Source organism: Amphiprion ocellaris, chromosome 3 (assembly GCF_022539595.1).
Source record: "Amphiprion ocellaris isolate individual 3 ecotype Okinawa chromosome 3, ASM2253959v1, whole genome shotgun sequence".
In the NCBI taxonomy this organism is placed as follows: domain Eukaryota; kingdom Metazoa; phylum Chordata; class Actinopteri; family Pomacentridae; genus Amphiprion; species Amphiprion ocellaris.
The window spans coordinates 41,153,025-41,174,244 of record NC_072768.1 but is presented as its reverse complement, the minus strand read 5'-3'; the positions used below and the strand labels follow the sequence as shown (position 1 = coordinate 41,174,244).

General features: G+C 44.9%; 1 protein-coding gene across 3 annotated transcripts in view; it reads right to left on the bottom strand.

The window, feature by feature from the left end:
• The window catches only part of lamb1a (laminin, beta 1a), a 51,083-nt gene that overhangs the window by 13,428 nt on the left and 16,435 nt on the right, over positions 1-21,220 (bottom strand). For all 3 annotated transcript variants that reach the window (XM_023294310.3, XM_035940978.2, XM_023294311.3), the window contains 14 exons: positions 19,934-20,110; positions 16,362-16,474; positions 15,873-15,952; positions 13,302-13,437; positions 12,861-13,019; positions 11,988-12,115; positions 9,907-10,027; positions 9,417-9,618; positions 8,152-8,295; positions 7,700-7,931; positions 7,219-7,382; positions 5,905-6,129; positions 2,157-2,374; positions 1,953-2,049 (listed from right to left, as the gene is read on the bottom strand). In XM_023294310.3, the coding sequence (XP_023150078.1) occupies positions 1,953-2,049; positions 2,157-2,374; positions 5,905-6,129; positions 7,219-7,382; positions 7,700-7,931; positions 8,152-8,295; positions 9,417-9,618; positions 9,907-10,027; positions 11,988-12,115; positions 12,861-13,019; positions 13,302-13,437; positions 15,873-15,952; positions 16,362-16,474; positions 19,934-20,110 (2,196 nt within the window). The remainder of the gene's footprint in view (positions 1-1,952; positions 2,050-2,156; positions 2,375-5,904; positions 6,130-7,218; positions 7,383-7,699; positions 7,932-8,151; positions 8,296-9,416; positions 9,619-9,906; positions 10,028-11,987; positions 12,116-12,860; positions 13,020-13,301; positions 13,438-15,872; positions 15,953-16,361; positions 16,475-19,933; positions 20,111-21,220) is intronic.

The window sequence follows — 21,220 nt, the reverse complement described above, 5'->3', positions numbered from 1 at the left end:
AATTCTGATCTACAGGGTTGATCTCTGCTCTACAGGGTTGATCTCTGATCTACAGGGTTGATCTCTGGTCTACAGGGCTGATCTCTGATCTACATGGTTGATCTCTGGTCTACAGGGCTGATCTCTGATCTACAGGGCTGATCTCTGATCTACAGGGCTGATCTCTGATCTACATGGTTGATCTCTGGTCTACAGGGCTGATCTCTGCTCTACAGGGTTGATCTCTGATCTACAGGGTTGATCTCTGGTCTACAGGGCTGATCTCTGATCTACATGGTTGATCTCTGGTCTACAGGGCTGATCTCTGATCTACAGGGCTGATCTCTGATCTACAGGGCTGATCTCTGATCTACATGGTTGATCTCTGGTCTACAGGGCTGATCTCTGATCTACAGGGCTGATCTCTGATCTACAGGGCTGATCTCTGATCTACAGGGCTGATCTCTGATCTACATGGTTGATCTCTGATCTACAGGGTTGATCTCTGGTCTACAGGGCTGATCTCTGGTCTACAGGGTTGATCTCTGATCTACAGGGCTGATCTCTGATCTACAGGGCTGATCTCTGGTCTACAGGGTTGATCTCTGATCTACAGGGCTGATCTCTGATCTACAGGGTTGATCTCTGGTCTACAGGGCTGATCTCTGATCTACAGGGTTGATCTCTGGTCTACAGGGTTGATCTCTGATCTACAGGGCTGATCTCTGATCTACAGGGCTGATCTCTGGTCTACAGGGTTGATCTCTGATCTACAGGGCTGATCTCTGATCTACAGGGCTGATCTCTGGTCTACAGGGTTGATCTCTGATCTACAGGGCTGATCTCTGATCTACAGGGTTGATCTATGGTCTACAGGGCTGATCTCTGATCTACAGGGCTGATCTCTGGTCTACAGGGTTGATCTCTGATCTACAGGGCTGATCTCTGATCTACAGGGCTGATCTCTGGTCTACAGGGCTGATCTCTGATCTACAGGGTTGATCTCTGGTCTACAGGGTTGATCTCTGATCTACAGGGTTGATCTCTGGTCTACAGGGCTGATCTCTGGTCTACAGGGCTGATCTCTGGTCTACAGGGTTGATCTCTGATCTACAGGGTTGATCTCTGGTCTACAGGGCTGATCTCTGGTCTACAGGGTTGATCTCTGATCTACAGGGTTGATCTCTGGTCTACAGGGCTGATCTCTGGTCTACAGGGTTGATCTCTGATCTACAGGGTTGATCTCTGATTCCTCCTTTCTGTTCTACTGACAGAATTATTGTGTTTTTCTCCAGATGTGTCTGAATATGTTCAAAGGTTTTAATGAGGAGTGAATGTTTTAGACAGAAATGTTTTCAGACATCAGCATCTGTGCCGAGAACTCAGCTTTTATTCTATTATTCTGCTGTCTATAGTTGTTCAGAAGTGTCAAATTTTCAAACTTTCCAGAGAAATTTCCCTTTGGGGACAATAATGTTTATTTTATTTTCATTTTTCCTTCACTTCCTCCTCTTCTTTCAGACTTCCACCGGTTTAGAATTAATTTTGTCCGGCTGAACCATGCTGTGACCTTCAGCTGCTTCACACTAACAAAGCCCCCTTGTGGATTTCAGGGATGTTTGAAGGGTTAGACAGATCTCTGGTCTCGTCTCCATGGCGACGGGACAGCCAGGCCCCTGGGAACATCTGGATTTAATCAGTCACAACGGATCGCAGCAGAGGAAACTGGGAGCTGAAATGTTCCCACGATGCAGAAAAACTTGACTCTGGAAAGTCTGGATCTTGATTCTGGACTCAGATCCGGAGTCTGGACTCAGGTCTGGAACCTGGTCTAAGAGCTGGACTCAGATCCGGACTGATGAGTGACTATATGTGGAACTTGATGTTCCAGGAAAACGTTTTACACCGACATCTGACTGATGTCATTTTATATTGAAAGGTCGAGTTCTCATCATGCTAAGGGCTGAACCTACCATGACATTTGACTTCAGGGTCTCCCCAGAACAGCTCTCTACACTCGCTGCATGTCCTTCCCCCGAAGCCGGGCTGGCAGGAACACTGACCGCTGATCTGTGGACCAAACAAACTTTAGATCCGGAAGTTCAGCAGATTATTTACAGCTTTTCTTGTCACTCAGCAGAAAACAGGACAAGACTTTAGAGATGCGATCATCTCACCTCGTTACAGGACGTCCCGTACGAGTGCTTGGGGTCACAGCTGCAGCTCTGACAGCCACGGCCGCTCGCCATGTTCCAGGTGTCGGGGGCGCAGCGGTCGCAGTGCTGACCAATCACGTTGGGCAGGCAGCGACACTGACCGCTGCTCCGGTCGCAGTTACAGTCAGCAGCAGTCGGACAGCTGGACGGATCACTGCCCAGCTGGTTACAAACACACTCTGATGGATAGATAGATACTTTATTAATAGACAGATAGATAGAAAGGTATATAGATAGATAGATAGATAGATAGATAGATAGATAGATAGATAGATAGATAGATAGATAGATAGATAGATAGATAGATAGATAGATAGATAGATAGATAGATAGATAGATAGATAGATAGATAGATAGATAGATAGATAGATAGATAAATTTTAGATACTTTATTTTCAGGAACATCCTGTCTCAGAGTGATGCAGAAAAACTAGTCCATGCATTTGTTACTTCTAGGCTTGACTACTGTAATTCCTTATTATCAGGTTGTCCCAAAAGCTCTCTGAAACATCTACAGCTGATCCAAAATGCTGCAACCAGAGTACTGACGATAGTTAGCAAGAGAGATCATATTTCTCCTATACTGGTTTCTCTTCATTGGCTTCCTGTTAAATCTAGAATAGAATTCAAAATCCTTCTTCTGACATATAAAGCTTTTAACAACCAATCTCCATCATATCTTAAAGACCTGATAGTACCATATTATCCTAGCAGAACTCTTCGCTCTCAGACTGCAGGCTTACTTGGAGAAGTGACCTGTAACTTCTCTCTAAAAGTAGAATGTGAGGCAGAGCCTTCAGTTATCAGCTCCTCTCCTGTGGAACCAGCTCCCAGTTTGGGTTCTGGAGGCGGACACCCTCTCTAATTTTAAGACCAGGCTTAAAACCTTCCTTTTTGACAAATCTTATAGTTAGGACTGACTGGGGGACCCTGAGGGGGTCAGCTGGAGTCTTCCTCTTGGACGTCCCTTAGTTCTGCCCCTAGTTCTGCTGCTACAGGCCTAGGCTGCTGGAGGACCTCTCTAGATGCACTGAGCCCTTCTCTATCTACCATTATATTTAATATACAGTATATATACCATTATTGCATTACACTCACTCTGTTTCTCCCTGTGTCCTTTCTCTGTGTCCCTGATCCCAGAGCTGGATGCTTCAGATCTGTGGTGGTTCTCCCACCAACTGGCCTCATCTCCATCTGTGGGATGCTGCTGCTGCTGACCTTTCTCCAGCCCACTGCTTCCAGCTGCCCATTTCCATCAATCTACTCTGCATCACCCTCACTTTACTTGATTTGCTCATCTACATATTTTTGAATTTACCACCAGCTATATATGTAGTATATTTAATGCCAGAGCCATACACCATAGCAGTAAACTATAATCAGTTTCCATGTTAGTTGTACTTTGCATGTATCATCTGTCTTATCATGCATGTATTATACTGTCTGTTTTATGGTCCTTGTGTCCCCCCCCACCTCTCTATCTCTACCTCCATCCCTCTATCTCTACCTCTTCTGTCCCTCTAAACCCACCCGGCCAGCAGCAGATGGTTCCCCCACATTAGAGCCGGGTTCTGCTTGAGGTTTTTTTCCCTGTTAAAAGGGTGTTTTCCTGCCACTGTCTCCTTAGGGCTGCTCTGGGGTTCAGGCATATGGGTTCTGTAAAGCGTCTCGTGACAATTTGACTGTAATTGGTGCTATATAAATAAAATTGAATTCAATTGAATTATTAATCCGAATGAAAACTAGACTTCATCAGGGTTTATTAGGAGCTTCTCCAGAGCTTCTCTCCAGCCAGGACATCTTCAGAGTTTTATTAAAATTTAAAGTTTGTCAGTGGATCAGATTTCAGGAAGACTGGTTTTTAAATTCCAAGATTTTGTAAAAACATGTCTGTTGTTGAATCAAATCAAACATTTTGACCCAGATTTCTTTTACCGCATCATCAACAGGTTTCAGTCCAGATACACATGTAGACAAAATTGTTGGTCCCCCTCGGTTAATGAAAGAAAAACCCACAATGGTCACAGAAATAATTTGAATCTGACCAAAGTAATAATAAATAAAAATTCTATGAAAATTAACCAATGAAAATCAGACATTGCTTTTTAACCGTGGTTCAACAGAATTCTTTTAAAAAATAAACTCATGAAACAGGCCTGGACAAAAATGATGGTACCCTTAACTTAATATTTTGTTGCACAACCTTTTGAGGCAATCACTGCAATCCAACCATTTGTGTAACTGTCAGTGAGACTTCTGCACCTCTCAGCAGGTATTCTGGTCCACTCCTCATCAGCAGACTGCTCCAGTTGTCTCAGGTTTGAAGGTTCCTTCTCCAGACACCATGTTTCAGCTCCTTCCACAGATGTTCAATAGGATTTAGATCAGGGCTCATAGAGGCCACTTCAGAATAGTCCAATGTTTTCCTCTTAGCCATTCTTGGCTGTTTCTAGTTGTGTGTTTTGGATCATTATCCTGTTGCAAGACCCATGACCTGCGACTGAGACCAAGCTTTCTGACACTGGGCAGCACATTTCTGTCTAGAATACCTTGATAGTCATGAGATTTCATTGTACCTGCACAGATTCCAGACACCCTGTACCAGATGCAGCAAAGCAGCCCCAGAACATAACAGAACCTCCTCCATGTTCCACAGTAGGGACAGTGTTCTTTTCTTCATATGCTTCATTTCTGCATCTGTGAACATAGAGCTGATGTGCCTGAAAGTTCCAGTTTTGTCTCATCTGTCCATAGGACATTCTCCCAGAAACTTTGTGGCTTGTCAACATGCAGTTTGGCAAATTCCAGTCTGGCTTTTTTATGATTTGTTTTCAACAATGGTGTCCTCCTTGGTCGTCTCCCATGAAGTCCACTTTGGATCAAACAATGATGGATGGTGTGATCTGACACTGATGTACCTTGACCTGGGAGTTCACCTTTAATGTCTTTAGAGGTTGTTCTGGGCTCTTTTCTTACCATTCCTATTATCGGTCTCTTCCATTTGTCATCAGTTTTCCTCCTGCAGCCACATCCAGGGAGGTTGGCTACAGTCCCATGGATCTTAAATTTCTGAATAATATGTACAACTGTAGTCACAGGAACATCAAGCTGCTTGGAGATGGTCTTCTAGCCTTTACCTTTAACATGCTGGTCTATAATTTTCTTTCTAATCTCCTGAGACAACTCTCTCCTTGGCTTCCTCTGGTCCATGTTTAGTGTGGTTCACACCATGTCACCAAACAGCACAGTGACTACTGTAACCCTATAAATAGGCCGACTGACTGATTACAAGTTTGTAGACACCTGTGATGCTAATTAGAGGACACACCTTGATTGAACATGTCCCTATGGTCACATTATTTTCAGTCTTTTCTAGGGGTACCATCATTTTTGTCCAGGCCTGTTTCATGAGTTTATTTTTTAAATAATTCTGTTGAACCACGGTTCAAAAGCAATGTCTGATTTTCATTGGTTAATTTTCATAGAATTTTTATTTATTATTACTTTTGTCAGATTCAAATTATTTCTGTGAACATTGTGGGCTTTTCTTTCATTAACCAAGGGGGACCAACTATTTTGTCCACGTGTGTATTTATTTTAGTCATACGTTATTTAAATGCTGTTAGCTGCTGTGTTCTCTACTGTTCCTCCAGTGATGTCAGGGCTTGAGGTGGTTACCACGGCAACCCAGTGAACCCAGTATACTCACTCCTGCAGTCCTGCTGCAGGGCGTCACCGTAGTAACCCAGCTTGCAGCTCTGGCAGGCAGCTCCCTCGCTGTGGTACAGGCAGCGCAGACACTCTCCGGTCCGGCCGTCGCAGGACATGGGGTCCAGCACATCGATGTTGTTGTTGCACTGACAGGGCTGGCACCGCCCCCCCTCCTCACCGGGGTTTCCATAGTAACCAGGTGAGCACTCGTCACAGCGAGCACCTGGAGAGGTAAGAATGAGACTGTGACATGGTGGTGATGGTTACGTCTCATACCAGAAGGAGCGGTTCCTGGATCAGGTGGTCTGCCCACCTGGTGGAGGACATGCCCCCTCCAAAACCATAAACTCACACAGGTTCCAGCTTTGTTCACAATGAGAGACTCTTGGTAAAAAGGAACACTGGATGCTTTGAGGGACTGAAAGTTATTTTAGATTTCATCAGTGATGGTTCAAATGACTCTTTAGGGTTAGGGACCAGAATGTTTACGGCACATTGAGTTTCATCCCCAAACTCTTCTAACAGAACTACAGCTGAGACTTTAGCTGCTCTGACTTTGAGAAGTCAAAACTAAATTTTCATTTTTTACTGCCTATGACCCGTTTAGGGTCACAGGCAGTAAAAAGCTGCAGTTGAAAGTCTGTAAACACCCTCCTAACCCTCCAGTTTTATTCGCTAAATGTTCCTGTAGTTTATACCTGAACATTTATCTTTAAACCCGTCCTCAACTTGATCCCTGTTGGGGTTTGAGGTGGAAACAAACGTGGAAGTTGGTGATTCATGCGTCTGTCAGCAGCTCATATCAGCTCAACATCTGATTTCCGTCAGTAATAACAGACCTGAAGCCTCATCACATTCCTGCGTCTGGATCCGGTAGTTACAGAACTCAGATTAAACCCTGTTTGTCTCCACAGGCTGCAGCTGTCAGCTTCAAAACTCACAGAATCCCCTGGAAACCCTGCTGAGAACCAGAGCCAGAGGCACAAACACTCTGATTCTATTCTGCTTCTACTGTATTTCTACTGTTACTGTCTGTTTCTGTTCTGTTTCTATTCTGTTTCCATTCGGTTTCTATTCTGTTTCTACTGTATTTTACTCACACATCATGTTGCATCCACAAGCTTATAAAAGTTTTTCTGTGATTATTAATAAAGTTTTTAACTTGAGGGTTTATAAACATTTTCTCTGTGATAATAAAACATTTGCTTGTTGCCCTGTGACATGTTAATAAAGTTTTTCTTTTTGTTAATAAATCTTGTTTATGAACACTGTGTTAATAAAGTTTTTACTTGTGTGTTAATAAAGTTTCTACCTCGGTATCCAGCACTGCAGATACAGACAGCCTGCTGCGACTCATCTCCACGGTAACAGCTTTCTGCAAACTGTCGCCGGCTGTCAGGGCCATCAGGACACATACAAGGACGACAGTGGTCACCTGACCCCAGCACCGGGTCGCCATAGTAACCGTCCACACACCTGAACAGAGGAGAGACGGAAACCTGATCCTCTGTTGTTATGGAAACATTGTCTAGGATGGATGGATGGATGATGGATGAATGGATGGATGGATGATGGATGGATGGATGGATGAATGGATGGATGGATGATGATGGATGGTGGATAGATGATGGATGGATGGATGATGGATGGATAGATGATGGATGGATGGATGGATGATGGATGGACGGATGGATGATGGATAGACTGACTGACTGATTGATTGAGTTATTGATCAAGTTATTGATCGATTGATCGATTGATCGATTGATCGATTGATTGATTGATTGATGTACCTCTCACAGCTGTGTCCGGTGCTGTGCTCCCTGCAGTCGATGCAGTGTCCGGTGTCGGGGTCGCAGGTGTCGGCGTGTCCGTTGCAGGAGCAGCGTCTGCAGGAGGGGAAGCCCCAGTGTCCTGGCAGGCAGCGGTCGCATTGCCGCCCGAACGCCCCAGAAATGCAAACGCACTGACCGGTCAGCTGATCACAGAACTGGTCGTGTGAACCCTGGGTGTTGCACGCACATGCTAAAAGAAAACACAACATGGGCAAATATAGGACGGAAAAGTGGCAGTGGTGGCTCCATTCCATTCTGTTTGTTTCTATCAGTTCAAACTCTGCAGCACAACTATATGTCTGACATGTCCATTTATTTATGGTCATTTTCTGAATGATCAGTCTGCAACACTAACTGAACCTACAGTCTTCTATCTCAACTATCTGACTGTAGCCTGCAGAGCTTCTGACCTCGGCAGCCGTTGGGTCCGAACTGGAACGTGGCCGGAGCACATCTGTCGCAGCTCCTGCCGACCACATTGGGGCGGCACTGGCACTGACCACCGCTGGGGTCGCACACGGTGCTGAGGGAGCCCTGAGGGTCGCACTGGCATTCTGGGAAATGGAGGCAAAGACAGGAGACGCGTCACGTCAACTAAAAAAACTACAAAGTCCTCAGAGATCTCAGCTCAAAGAGTTATGATGACGGATTTATGAGGTCTGAGGACACTTCAGGAATGTGAGGAAGAAGAAACCAGTTCAGTTTTGTTGAAGAAATGAAGCTGGAGGTCAGAGATGGAGATGATGATGAGTGACATTAATCAGATGAACAAACAGAGAGTTTGACTGAAAGACTGCAGAGAAAAGAAGAATAGAAGAAGGTGATGATGTGAGGGCCCACAGGCCAGTGCTGGAATGAAGAACTATGGCAGAAACTCAGATTTATTTCAGGAGAGAAGAAAAAGTGATGAAAGGCAACGACTGTTCTTCAGTATGAGATGGTCATGGTTCAATTCAAAGTTCAGCACATCTGCTGAGATGTTTGGATCACTGGAAACCTCTCCTTTCATTCTCTGTAAATCTAAACCTTCACATCTCCCTGGTAGTCTTCTGGTTGTGCAGAAGATTAGAGACTGCTTTAATTTCCAGCCTTTGGCCTGAAATACTCTTCATGAACTGACTGATCGGCTTTCCTGTACTGTTGTCTGCGCTTAATTTTTCAGGTTTCTTTTCTCTTGTTTATTGCTCCTAGTTTGAGGTTTTAGTGCATGATCTGAAGACCTTTGGTAGGTCCATCTAATCCTGTCTGCAGCAGAGGAGGGCTGAAACAGATTTATTAAACCCTGAGGGGAATTCCTCCTTTTCTGTCCTCATTTCACTGAGGTTAAAGGTCAGAGTTCACAAGCTAAGCAGGAATATTTTCATCTTATTTGCTGAACCTCTCTGACTTTTCTGTCGCTTTACACCATTAAATGCTCTGGAGTTTTCTTCATATGAATTTGAGAAAATGGTGAAAAGCTCCTGAATCACTGGTACTTTGAATTAAATGATCTTTTCTGGAGTTATTTTTCTGTTTGTCCCCACATTCTGCTGCTTGGTGCTTCCATGTAAGGACTAAGTCAGAGACAAGGGAACAAATGTCAGTCACTAGACTTTAAAATAAATTCCTGCTGGGATGAACAATCTTTGTGACTTTAATAAGGTGGAGTTGTGAGTTTTATGGTGGACTGGTGTACCTTTAGCACCCTGGTGCAACATGGCAGAGATGCTGAAGATGAAGTTTCTGCAAATGTCTGTCATCTGCGTCTTGACAACACTCTGGCTGTTCTCCAGACATCGATAACGCTGAAAAGTTTCCCAGCCGCTGTTTCCACTGGAGTCCCCTTCCTCTGAGGTGGTGAAGATGTCCAGGTTCTTACAGTGAGGCATCAGCACGATCTGAGAGAAAGAGAAGACCATGGAATCAGCTGACTGAACTCTAAGTTTCTGAGCTGGAGGCCTGTAGAGTTTCTGCAGACATCTGAACCTCAGTAGCTGTTAGCATGTTGACTTGTGGCAGTGGCACAAAGTAAGGAAGTAAATGAGTAAATGCACAGAAGAGTCCTCCTAATGTCTGTCTCCAGTTTTACTGTCTGCCACGCTGAGCTTCCTGAAAACACCAAATGATTTTTTTACTTTGCTTCAGCGCCTCGCTCTGATCAGTCGTAAGCTTGAGAGTTTCCTCACCGAGTCGATGAGCGTGTACGGAGACTGGACGTCGCTGAGGGCCGAGTACAGCGGCAAACTGAGGCGGACCGTGTAGTTCAGACCAGACTCAAAACAAACCGGTCGAGGAAGAACCACGTATCTGCAAAAACAAGAAGAACATGCTCCATTCAGCACTAACCACCTCCATGGTTCCCCAAGCTGTGAGGCTCCAAACAACCAGAAAATTCAGTCAGGATTCACTGCTGTGTTGAGTGTACACTACTAGTCCAAAGTTTAGACACACATCTCATTCAATGTTTTCTTTATTTTTACTACTTTCTACATTGTAGATACTGAAGACATCAGAACTATGAAACAAGATATATGAAATTATGTAGTAAACAAATTGTGAAATAACTTGAAATATGTTTTAGATTTTAGATTCTTTGATTCCTGCTTTGAACACTCTTGTTATTCTGTGGATGAGCTTCATGAGGTAGAACCTGAAATGTTCCACTTCACAGGTGTTCCTTTGTCAAGGTTCATTTGTGGAAATTCTTCCTTCTTAATGGGGTTGGAACCATCAGAAGTCAGGTTGGTCCACAGCTGAGAGCCCTATTGGACAACTGTTAGAATCCATATTATGGCAAGAACATATCAGCTGAGAGAACCGGCAGTCCATCATTACTTTAAGAACTGAAGGTCAGTCAGTCCAGAAAACTGAAAAAACTTTGAATGTATCCCCAGGTTCAGTCTCTAAAACCATCCAAGACTACGACCAAACCGTCTCCCATGAGGACCTCCCCAGGAAAGGAAGACCAAGAGTCTCCTCTGCTGCTGAGGAGAAGTTCATCCTCGTCTCCAGCCTCAGAAATGGAAAGTTAACAACAGCTCAGATTAGAGCCCAGATAAATTCCACCCAGAGTTCTAGTAGCAGACACATCTCTACATCAGCTGTTCAGAGGAGACTGAACCAATCAGGCCTTTATGGTCCAATAGCTGCTCAGAATCCACTACTAAGGAAAAGCAACAAGCAGAAGAGATAAGTTTGGACCCACAAACACAAGGAATGGACATTAGACCAGTGGAGATCTGGGCTCTGGTCTGATGAGTCCTAATGTGAGATATTTGGTTCCACCTGCCGTGTCTTTGTGAGACCAGAAAAGGTGAACAGATGGTCTCTACATGCATGGTTCCCACCATGAAGCATGGAGGAGGAGGTGTGATGGTCACTGTTGAGGATTTATTCCAAACTGAAGGAACCCTGAACCAGCATGGCTACCACAGCATCCTGTAGCGACATGACATCCCATCCGGTTTGGTTTAGTTTGACCATCATTTATTGTCCACCAGGACAATGAACCCAAACACACCTCCAGGCTGTGGAAGGACTATCTGACCAAGAAGGAGATGATGGAGATGATCTGGCCTCCACAGTCACCTGACCTAAACCCAATCCCGATGTTTAGGATGAGATGGACCACAGAGTGAAGGCTAAAGGACCAACAAGTGCTCAGCATCTCTGGAACTCCTTCAAGACTGTTGGAGAATCATTTCAGGTTCTACCTCATGAAGCTCATCCAGAGAATAACAAGAGTGAGCAAAGCAGGAACCAAAGAATCTAAAATATAAAACATGTTCTGACTTATTTCACGCTTTGTTGTTTCCTACATAATTCCATTTGTGTTCATTCATAGTTTGATGCCTTCAGTGAGAATCTACAGTGGAAATAGTCATGAAGATAAAGAAGAACCAGGAAATGAGCAGGTGTGTCCAAATCTTGGAGTGGTAGCATATATATGTGTTGGACAAATTCTGTATGGGACAACAAAGTGACCAATGTCATGTTGTCTGAATGTGTACTGCTGCCGTTATAAAACGTAAGATTTAAAACATCATTTAAAGTCACGGCATCTTCCTCGGGTAGGTGTGTTTGCTTTCTTCACACTAGTAGCTTGAGGCCTTAGGTAACAAACAAAAGCATCAACAGACAACATTTAGCAGATACGTTAGAATATACAGAATGCACAGACAGTACATGTTACTTGTTCTGCTGTTAATCCAAGAGAGATTTTGTTGCATATCAATATATTTGAGGTGAAACTGTGTTTGCTGCTGACCGTGAGCCCGGTTGAAGCGAGATCATCTGGTTGTCATCATCAGGCACCGTGTTGATGCATCTGCTGTCAGCTTTGATTGGTCCAGGCCTCATCACCACCATCAGAACCTCCTCCCATTGGTCAGGCAGCTGCAGAACAAACATGACAAGCTTTCGTAGTTATCCCTTCTCTTTAATCTATTTCTGTACCTTTCTTTCTTCCTCTCACCTCCTCACATGTGGAAGACTTACATGCAAAGTCTTCTAAATATCACCATTCTATCATGGATCTACTGGTGTCCCATCTGGCTTTGATCATTTCTAAGGATATACAGTCAGTTTTCTACATCATCCTTGTCGTTGTTTGTCTACATAAATAGTATCAGTGTCTATTTCTGCCATATATCTGAAATATTTATATAATCTTGGGCATTTTACACCATTTCAAATAAAATATCCGCATGTCATGTGTGGGATGTTTACAGCCACCTGAACAACAGTCTGGTGTAAATCTGCAGAAGATCATTAGCAGAAGGTCCCAGACTTCCTGTAAAATGTTGTATTTAAATGTAAAAGGCAGTGATCAGAGATGTGGTGATGAAGATTAGAGGTGCCATCTCCTCATTATGTTCCTGTAAATTGCAGTCAATATGAGGAAAGATGCCGTGTTGTGTAATTGCAGAGGTAGGAATAAATTGCATTGTGTCTGGTGGAAGTTCAGTTAAACAGCTGAAATGTAAATGAATTTGATTTCATTCATCTGCAGATCTTACTGGAAACTATAATTAAAACCAAAAGATCTAGTCGAGAAGGAATTTTTAATAAAGAGAGATGATAAATAATCTGACAGACCTGCCCAGTGGGAGGCGCTACAGGCCACTATAAGTAGTCTCACCTGAGGCTCGTAGCGGATGAGGATGTCGTATTCCATGGAGTGAGGAATGTTGTTGACAGAGAACTCCAGGAAAGCCCCCTCTGGAACATTGACCAGACCGATACCTGTCCAGGTGGGACTACGGTCCTGAGGGTGGGGCCTCGGGACCACCGTCACTCCCTGAAGAGACAAAAACTGAGGAAGTCTCTGACTAGCTCACATTTCATACAGATCATGACTAAACCACAGTTCATAGTTGAAGAAAAACAATGTTTTATTGTGAAAAACAGAAATTATCTCCATGAGTTTAGAACAGACTGTAGTAGTAAAGGGTTAGCAGTTCTAAAACAGCATGTCCTGAAGTAGATCCCTGTGGGACACATTGACCAACCATGAGTAGACTCAAACCATCTGAAACAGTCTGCAGGTAAAAACACCTTCAGGTGATCAAAGGGGACTCACAGGCCCAAACTTGGCATCCTCAGCCTCGTAGGTGTAGTGATCCAGAGCGATGAAGTAAAATCCAGACTCCACCTGATCACAGCGCCGACCAAACATGTGATCTCTGCAGACACACTGACCACTCACCTGATCACACCTGCAGACAGCGAGGGGAAATAACGAACACATGAAGAAGAAAATAAAACCGACACAAACAAAAGAACAGCTAACCGGACAGTCACATACATTAGGAGAAAACTGAAGAACATCTGAAGAACTGAAACCAAATGAACACCTTATGAGCTTAAAGTAGCAGAGGTTCCTCTAGCAGAACCACCAAAGATCTGAGAGCTTCACTCTCTGATTTCCATGTTTCAGTAAAGGTGCTACAGTGTCCGAGTGCACCTTAAGGCAGCACTGATGGAAACACAACCTCACCGTGTGACAGGAAACAAAACACTGCGTTTGTCTTTTAGTGGATGGAGGTGACACACAGACCTCAGTCCTGACAGGAAGTTCAGTTTGTTGCTTCCAGCTGTTTGTGGAGTCGTTCCTCTGAGTTCATTAAATACCTGCAGCAGGTCACCTGGTTCACTTCATACAGGTGAGCTGCAGGAACATCATTAGTAACACACTGTCGTCCCCAGGTGAGTCTTTAGCAGCAGGATTTTATTTAATGTAAAATTTTAATCCATTTACAGAAGTCTAAATATTTTTCAATCATACCACCGTGACATTAATGTCTGTGGATACTTCACTGACTGTTATCTCTGTAAAGAATAAACTACCAAAATATGATAACAGTTAGCCAAGAACAGAGAAAAGATTATACTGAACAGTATGGAGCTGCCGTTATTAAACTGTCACACAGGGACAAAATTAAAGTTTTTTTATATATATTCCTGGACTGTTTTGGTCATCCACATGAGCAAAATGTACATCAGGTAATGTTCAAACTGCTGTTTGCTGAGATTACACCAGTTTGGATGAAATGCAGAAACATCAGCCAGTTTTGTCTCTCTGAGCTCACGTTGTTTCTTTTCGCTCTTTTTGTGTGTTTTTGTTGTGGTTTCGTATTTCTTGGTGTTTGTTTTCACTCATTTTATGCATGTTTTATCAGGCTGACACGGTGTCACTTCTTTCCCAGTAAAGACTAAATAAATCAGTTCATAGAAGAACAAACAGGTGGTCTGTTCCTCCTGCTGGTAAATTCTGGATTCATCCTGGAACCATGTATATGTAGAACTTCTCTTTATGTAATAACCACAGAAACTGATGAGTGTAGATTGACCAACAGATCAAAACTGCAGACCTGGACACAACCTGGAGACCACCTGGGAAAGACCAGTGGAACACCTGGGAAACACATGGGGAAAACCAGGGGATCACATGAGGAACACATGGGGAACACCTGGTGAACACCTGGGGAACACATGGGGAAAACATGGGGAACACATGGGGGCACTTGTGGAACACATGTGGAACGCATGGGGAACACCTGGGGAACACATGGGGAACACCTGGGGAACACTTGGGGATCACATTTTGAACACCTGGGGAACACATGGGGAACGCATGGGGAACACCTGGGGAAAACATGGGGAACACATGGGGAACACCTGGGGAACACTTGGGGATCACATTTTGAACACCTGGGGAACACATGGGGAAAACCTCCGGAACACATGGGGAAAACCTGGGGAACACATGGGGAACACATGGGGAAAACCTGGGGAACGCATGGGGAACACATGAGGAACACATGGGGAAAACCTCCGGAACACATGGGGAAAACCTGGGGAACACATGGGGAACACATGGGGAAAACCTGGGGAACGCATGGGGAACACATGAGGAACACATGGGGAACACTTGAAGAAAAAATGGGGAACACATGGGGAACACCTGGGGATCACTTGGGGATCACATTTTGAACACCTGGGGAACACATGGGGAAAAACTGGGGAACACATGAGGAACACCTGGGGAACATATGGGGAACATATGGGGAACACTTGGAGAACACATGAGAAACACATGGAGAACACTTGGGGAACACATGGGGAACACCTGGGGAACACCAGGCAAACACCTGGGGAACACTTGGAGAACACCTGGGGAGCACATGGGGAACATTGGGGAACACATGGGGAACACCTGGGGAACGCATGGGGAACGCATGGAGAATGCATGGGGAACACCTGGGGAACACATGGGGAACACTTGGGGATCACATGGGGAACACCTGTGGAACATGTGGGGAACACCAGGCGAACACCTGGGGAACACCAGGCGAACACCTGGGGAACACTTGGGGAACGGATGAGGAACATTGGGGAACACATGTGGAACATCTGGGGAACACATGGGGAACACCTGGGGAACGCATGGGGAACGCATGGAGAATGCATGGGGAACACCTGGGGAACACGTGGGGAACATTTGGGGATCACATGGGGAACACCTGTGGAACACTTGGGGAACACCTGGGGAACACTTGGGGAACACCTGCGGAACGGATGCGGAACATCTGGGGAACACATGGGGAACATACACCTGATACAAGCAAACATTTGTGGGATTTGAACTCACTGGTTGTTTTTGGCTCCTCCCAGGTCACAGTCACATGATCTGCAGCCGTCCATGTCATTACTGAGACCCCAATGTTCAGACTGGAAACACACACAGAGTAACACACACAGACACACAGAGTAACACACACAGACACACAGTGCAGATGTTAGATGTGTTATTCAGTAATTTTCTGACTCTCTGCTGTTATCTCACACTGAGAGGAAGTTATGCAGACTCTTCCAACAACACACACACACACACACACACACACACACACACACACACACACACACACACACACACACACACACACACACACACACACACACAGAGTAACAGTAACACACACACACAAACACACAGCTGTGGTTTCAGTCTTCAGTGTTTAAAGGCGACTCTCTGCTGTTGTTTCTCACCACACACTGGTCCCAGTCTGACCGGTTCAACACTCAGGACTGGGAGCTAACTGGTTGCTGGTCAGTAAATGTACTGGACATTGTTTCTCACCATACACTGGTCGCAGTCTCGTCCAGTCACCAGACGTTTACAGAAACAAACTCCAGTTTCACTGTCACAGGGGTTTCCTCCAGGAACTGTTCCCAGAGGACTGCAGGTACACGCTGCAAAGACACAACAACACACACATTAACACAACAACCATCTGCTGTGTCATAAATGGAGGGAATGTGTTTTGTAAGGTTTGGGACCCCCCTGTACCTGGGTAACCCGTCCATTGCTGCTCATCTTCAACACTCGATCACATTCAACCTGAATAGACCCTCAGACCTTCAGAACCCAAAGAGTCACCTTCAACATTGATCCCAAACTACTGATCGACGTGTTCCGACTCATTTGGTGATCTGTTTGTACAACAATTCTCCTTCAGACAGAACTTTCCCTCAGCGACGGACTACCCTCTAAAGCCATCTGCCCTGTGTGATGCTCGTTCTCGAACTCCAACCATACCAGAAGAGAGCTCTTGAACTCCACATCAATCTCATCTCCCACTCAGGGTTAGGCTGAAGGTTAACTCTAACCCTCCATGGCCCCCAAAGCACGTCTCCACCACAGGAAGCCTCTCCAAGAACCGAAACTACCCCCAAAGACTGAACTGTGGCTCGTCTGCAGTGCACTCTGACAAGGAAAGGCATTTCCTTCAGTCACTTCGACAATAAAAGGAGCTTGTTTCAACTCGACTATATATCTAGTCCAGCCACAAACAATCCAGGCCTACCTGTGTCTGACCTCTCTCATCATGTTACACACATCATGTTACACACATCATGATGTAGTTTTCATGCCTGTGGCTTCACAAATCTCCATTTTCTGCTCTCAGCTCTTGTAGGAGGCGGTCGCACTTTTCCTCGCTCCGCTATCTCTGTTCCTCCCATACCTTCATGTTTCCCTGCTTGCTGCATTTCTTCGTCTTCATCTCGTCTGTCTGACTGGAACGATCGCTTGGCACTGGACCTTCGAAACACCGATCATGGAATTAACTGGTCTCTCAACGCAATTGACAAGATTGTTGCCACAAAGAGCACAGGCCTAGGGGAGCCTACCTGCCCGGATGGGAGTTTTGCCTCTGGTTACGTGATCGACGCCTGGGGGAAGTGGAAGGGGATCATGTGCCTCGCACCCCTATCCGTGGAGGATGTGGAAGATGTTTATATATTCGGATTTATGATGACAGGCCTGCTGATAATTGGCTTGTTCACTGGCCTGAGCTTCTGGAAAATCAGGAAGACCACAGACAGAAACGACGTCCAAACACTGCTGGTCTATGCAAACGAACGGATCACGGCTGCCGATTCTCGGTATGACGAACTCAATCATAAGATGAACAATTTGCTTGGTGTGACTGTTGATTTGAGTCGCAGATTGGAAGCCATCAGGGTGAGAATCGCTACAGCTGAGGTCTAAAATTGTTGAGAGCAGTAGGGGGAAGGTGAAATTACTTCTCTCCCGCCCAAACATGAGAATAACTGATTACATTCTGGTGCCCCTGGAAACAATAACAAACTCCTCTGGAAGTTTCATGGCCAAGAGATAGCTCTCCTACACCCCCCCCACTTCCCAAGGACACCTGTTGACTTTTGGACCGGGCCAACCGAGGACGTCTCCATAGCAACCTTGCTGTGTTATCGCGCTCCCACCCTCGCGAACTGAGACACCAGAGGTCTGAGACGGAAGAAGATGGGCTACACTCATACACACACATCAGACTCATGAACTGAGGGCTGAGCTAAACATTCGCACACACATTCCCTTACCCCCCATCCCCCCCGCCTCCACAAGCTTTCCTCGCCATACACAGGAGCCAGGAATCCGTGTGCAGAAATTTTTGCTGCACAGGAACCGGCTAACTGTGCGGTGCTCCCCCCTCCACCACCCCACATCCTTATCCCAACTATCCTTGTCTAACGTCATGCTTTGCCTGTTTTGCGGGTTTGTTTTTTTTAGGTTTCCTTCTCAAATCGAATTACCCAATAATTGGAGGTTTCATTTGATACAATGAGCCTTTTTTTTCTTTTACCCTCTGCAATCCCTACCCAGATCCCTACATGTCTTTTTTTTCTTTTTTTTTCCTGAAGAAAGGTGCTGCGCAGCACTGCGCAGCAGCTGGAGCTGTCATTGGCAGGGCAGCTCAATGTAATTTCATTGTATATGAAAGTGTGCAATGACAAATAAAGCTATCTATCTATCTATAAACATCCATCCCTTTATCAACTGCTCTACCCTTCCTTCGGGAATTCATAATGACACAGTTTCTGCTGTTGCAGCAGTCCAAGGACCCATCTAGTGACCCAAGATCCACCTGCTCAGCTGCCACCTCCTTCAGGTCTATAATTTCACCTCTCTTCTCAACACAAATGTTGTCCAGCTGGACAAGAAGTCGATGAAGAATTTCTGAAAGGGCTTTTCAACAGCCTTCCCAGTTATCTGTGTTAGCTACACAGTCATCGCCATGTGGAAGTGTTATGGTAAAAAAGCCCAATGATGGACATTTCTTCCCCTCATGGTTCCTAGCTCAACATTTACCAAAACCTTCAAATGCTTCACAGCAAGCCATTCTTAACACTCTCAACCAACCAACTGCCTTCTACCACACACAACATCACGTCTTTTCCTCCATTCCACTCTTAAAATCTGCCCATCCACCACCCAAACTTTGCTCTTTGGCATCAGCTTTTTGTTCAGTCTAATCACTGGCAACCACTTCCCCTGAATCTCATATTCCCAGATGCTCCTCAAAGGCTTCCAAATACAAGAACCTGCCCACACTGCAAATGCTTCCCACTAACATCTGATCTTCTCAGCCATTGTTACACTACAATGAGACTCCTATTCCACCTCACTTAACCTAACCCTAGAATCCATGTTCTTGCTCCTTAAATACTCTGAATTGCTCTAACTTCGTCCACACACAACCTGTCGCTCCATCCATGTCTATCAGAGGAAAACTGACCAACTTGGAGCAACTACATTTTCTGACTTGACTCTTCAGCTCATTTGAGCCGCTGACCAGATACGTCCATTCCAGATAAATTACAAACATCTCACCTTAAGATCCACCCTTTCCCACCTAAATCTATAAAATGCCAACCAGCAAACATTTACAACAAATTCTTTGCACCTTTGGCCCCTTCCAGAACACATTCAATCCATTGCCTCTGCATCGGCACAGCTTCCGCTGGTCATCTCCAGCACTTCGCCCTCATAACTTTGACTATCAACTTAGCTCCATATAAACAAGATTTTTTGGAGGTCACTAGCAGGTGTGAATGAGGTGTAAGCTGAGATGGAAACCTCACTCTTGGTGCACTTCTACCAAACCTCAGGAGTTACATCACCCCAGATTAGCCAGACGACTTCCATCCATCCTCACCTCAGCATTAAACATGTTTATACTGTACTCAATCCTATCACCATCACCTCCGTTTACAACATGTCGTTGTTCTGCATGTGTTGTTTCTGTTGTTGTTCTGTAGGTGTTGTGTCATTGTTCTGTTGTTGTTTTGTCCATTATTGTGTCTGTTGTTGTGTCTGTTGTTGTGTAGGTGTTGTGTTTAGTTTCATACCTTTGCAACCTTTCGGTTGGTCACTCAGTCCATAATGCGCCTGTCTGCAGCGCTCACAACGTTCTCCCTCCACGTTGACTTTGCAGCGACACTGACCGGCGATCAGACCCGTTCGGACATCTGTGGTTTGGTCACAGATTCCTCCGTTCAGAGAGCCCAGGGGGTCGCAGTTACAAGCTGCAGAAATACATTGTTGATCTGGATTAGTAATGTGAATTACCTGCTAATTATTAGCCCTCTTTGTCGGGGAAATTTAAGGTTGATGGTGAACTTTGGTTTACTGTGTTGAGCACTGCTATGCTCCATGAGGGAGAACATGCATGTTGTGTCTTGGTTTCCCCAGACTCAGGACGTAAAGCTTGAACATGTTGTAGAAACTCTGCAGGGCCACATTAGCCTCCTGACACTGAGCTGGATAAATAAAGTTCTGAGCAAGTCTGAACCAGATGGAACCACATCAAAGACCTGAGCTGTGCTCCCTCCCAAACATTCCTCCATGTTTAGTCTCACATTCAGCCTTTAATCTTCTTCAATGGAAATGTTGCAAAACACTCCCACCTCAAAGTTTATCTCTGTACCAGAGCTTGTGGGTAAAACACATGACCTGCCCAAACACATGGTGTTGCTTTAATCAAGAAGGATTTTCTGTTCTTTAAGGAATACCATGTGATGATGATTAAAAGATGGCTGAGATAGTTTGATTTTTAAACCCCACATATGTGAAATAATGACATTAGAGAAGAATGGACTCCATTAAATCCTCCAGTCTAGATTTAAATCAATGTTCCTGACATCTGCTGTGTTCTCACCTATGATTTATTGAAAATAAAATCCTCACCATAAATACTGGTAGATTTCTCCAAAAACAGCTGGACACTAGTTAGGTTTAGTTAAACACAGTGACAACTGGGTTAGGGTTAGTTAACCACTCTAGACTGGGTTAGGGTTAGTTAAACTGTCTCGACTGGGTTAGGGTTAGTTAACCAGTCTAGACTGGGTTGGGGTTAGTTAAACTGTCTAGACTGGGTTAGGGTTAGTTAACCACTCTAGACTGGGTTGGGGTTAGTTAAACTGTCTCGACTGGGTTAGGGTTAGTTAACCAGTCTAGACTGGGTTGGAGTTAGTTAAACTGTCTAGACTGGGTTAGGGTTAGTTACCCACTCTAGACAGGGTTAGGGTTAGTTAAACTGTCTAGACTGGGTTAGGGTTAGTTAACCACTCTAGATTGGGTTGGGGTTAGTTAACCAGTCTAGATTGGGTTAGGGTTAGTTAAACTGTCTAGAATGG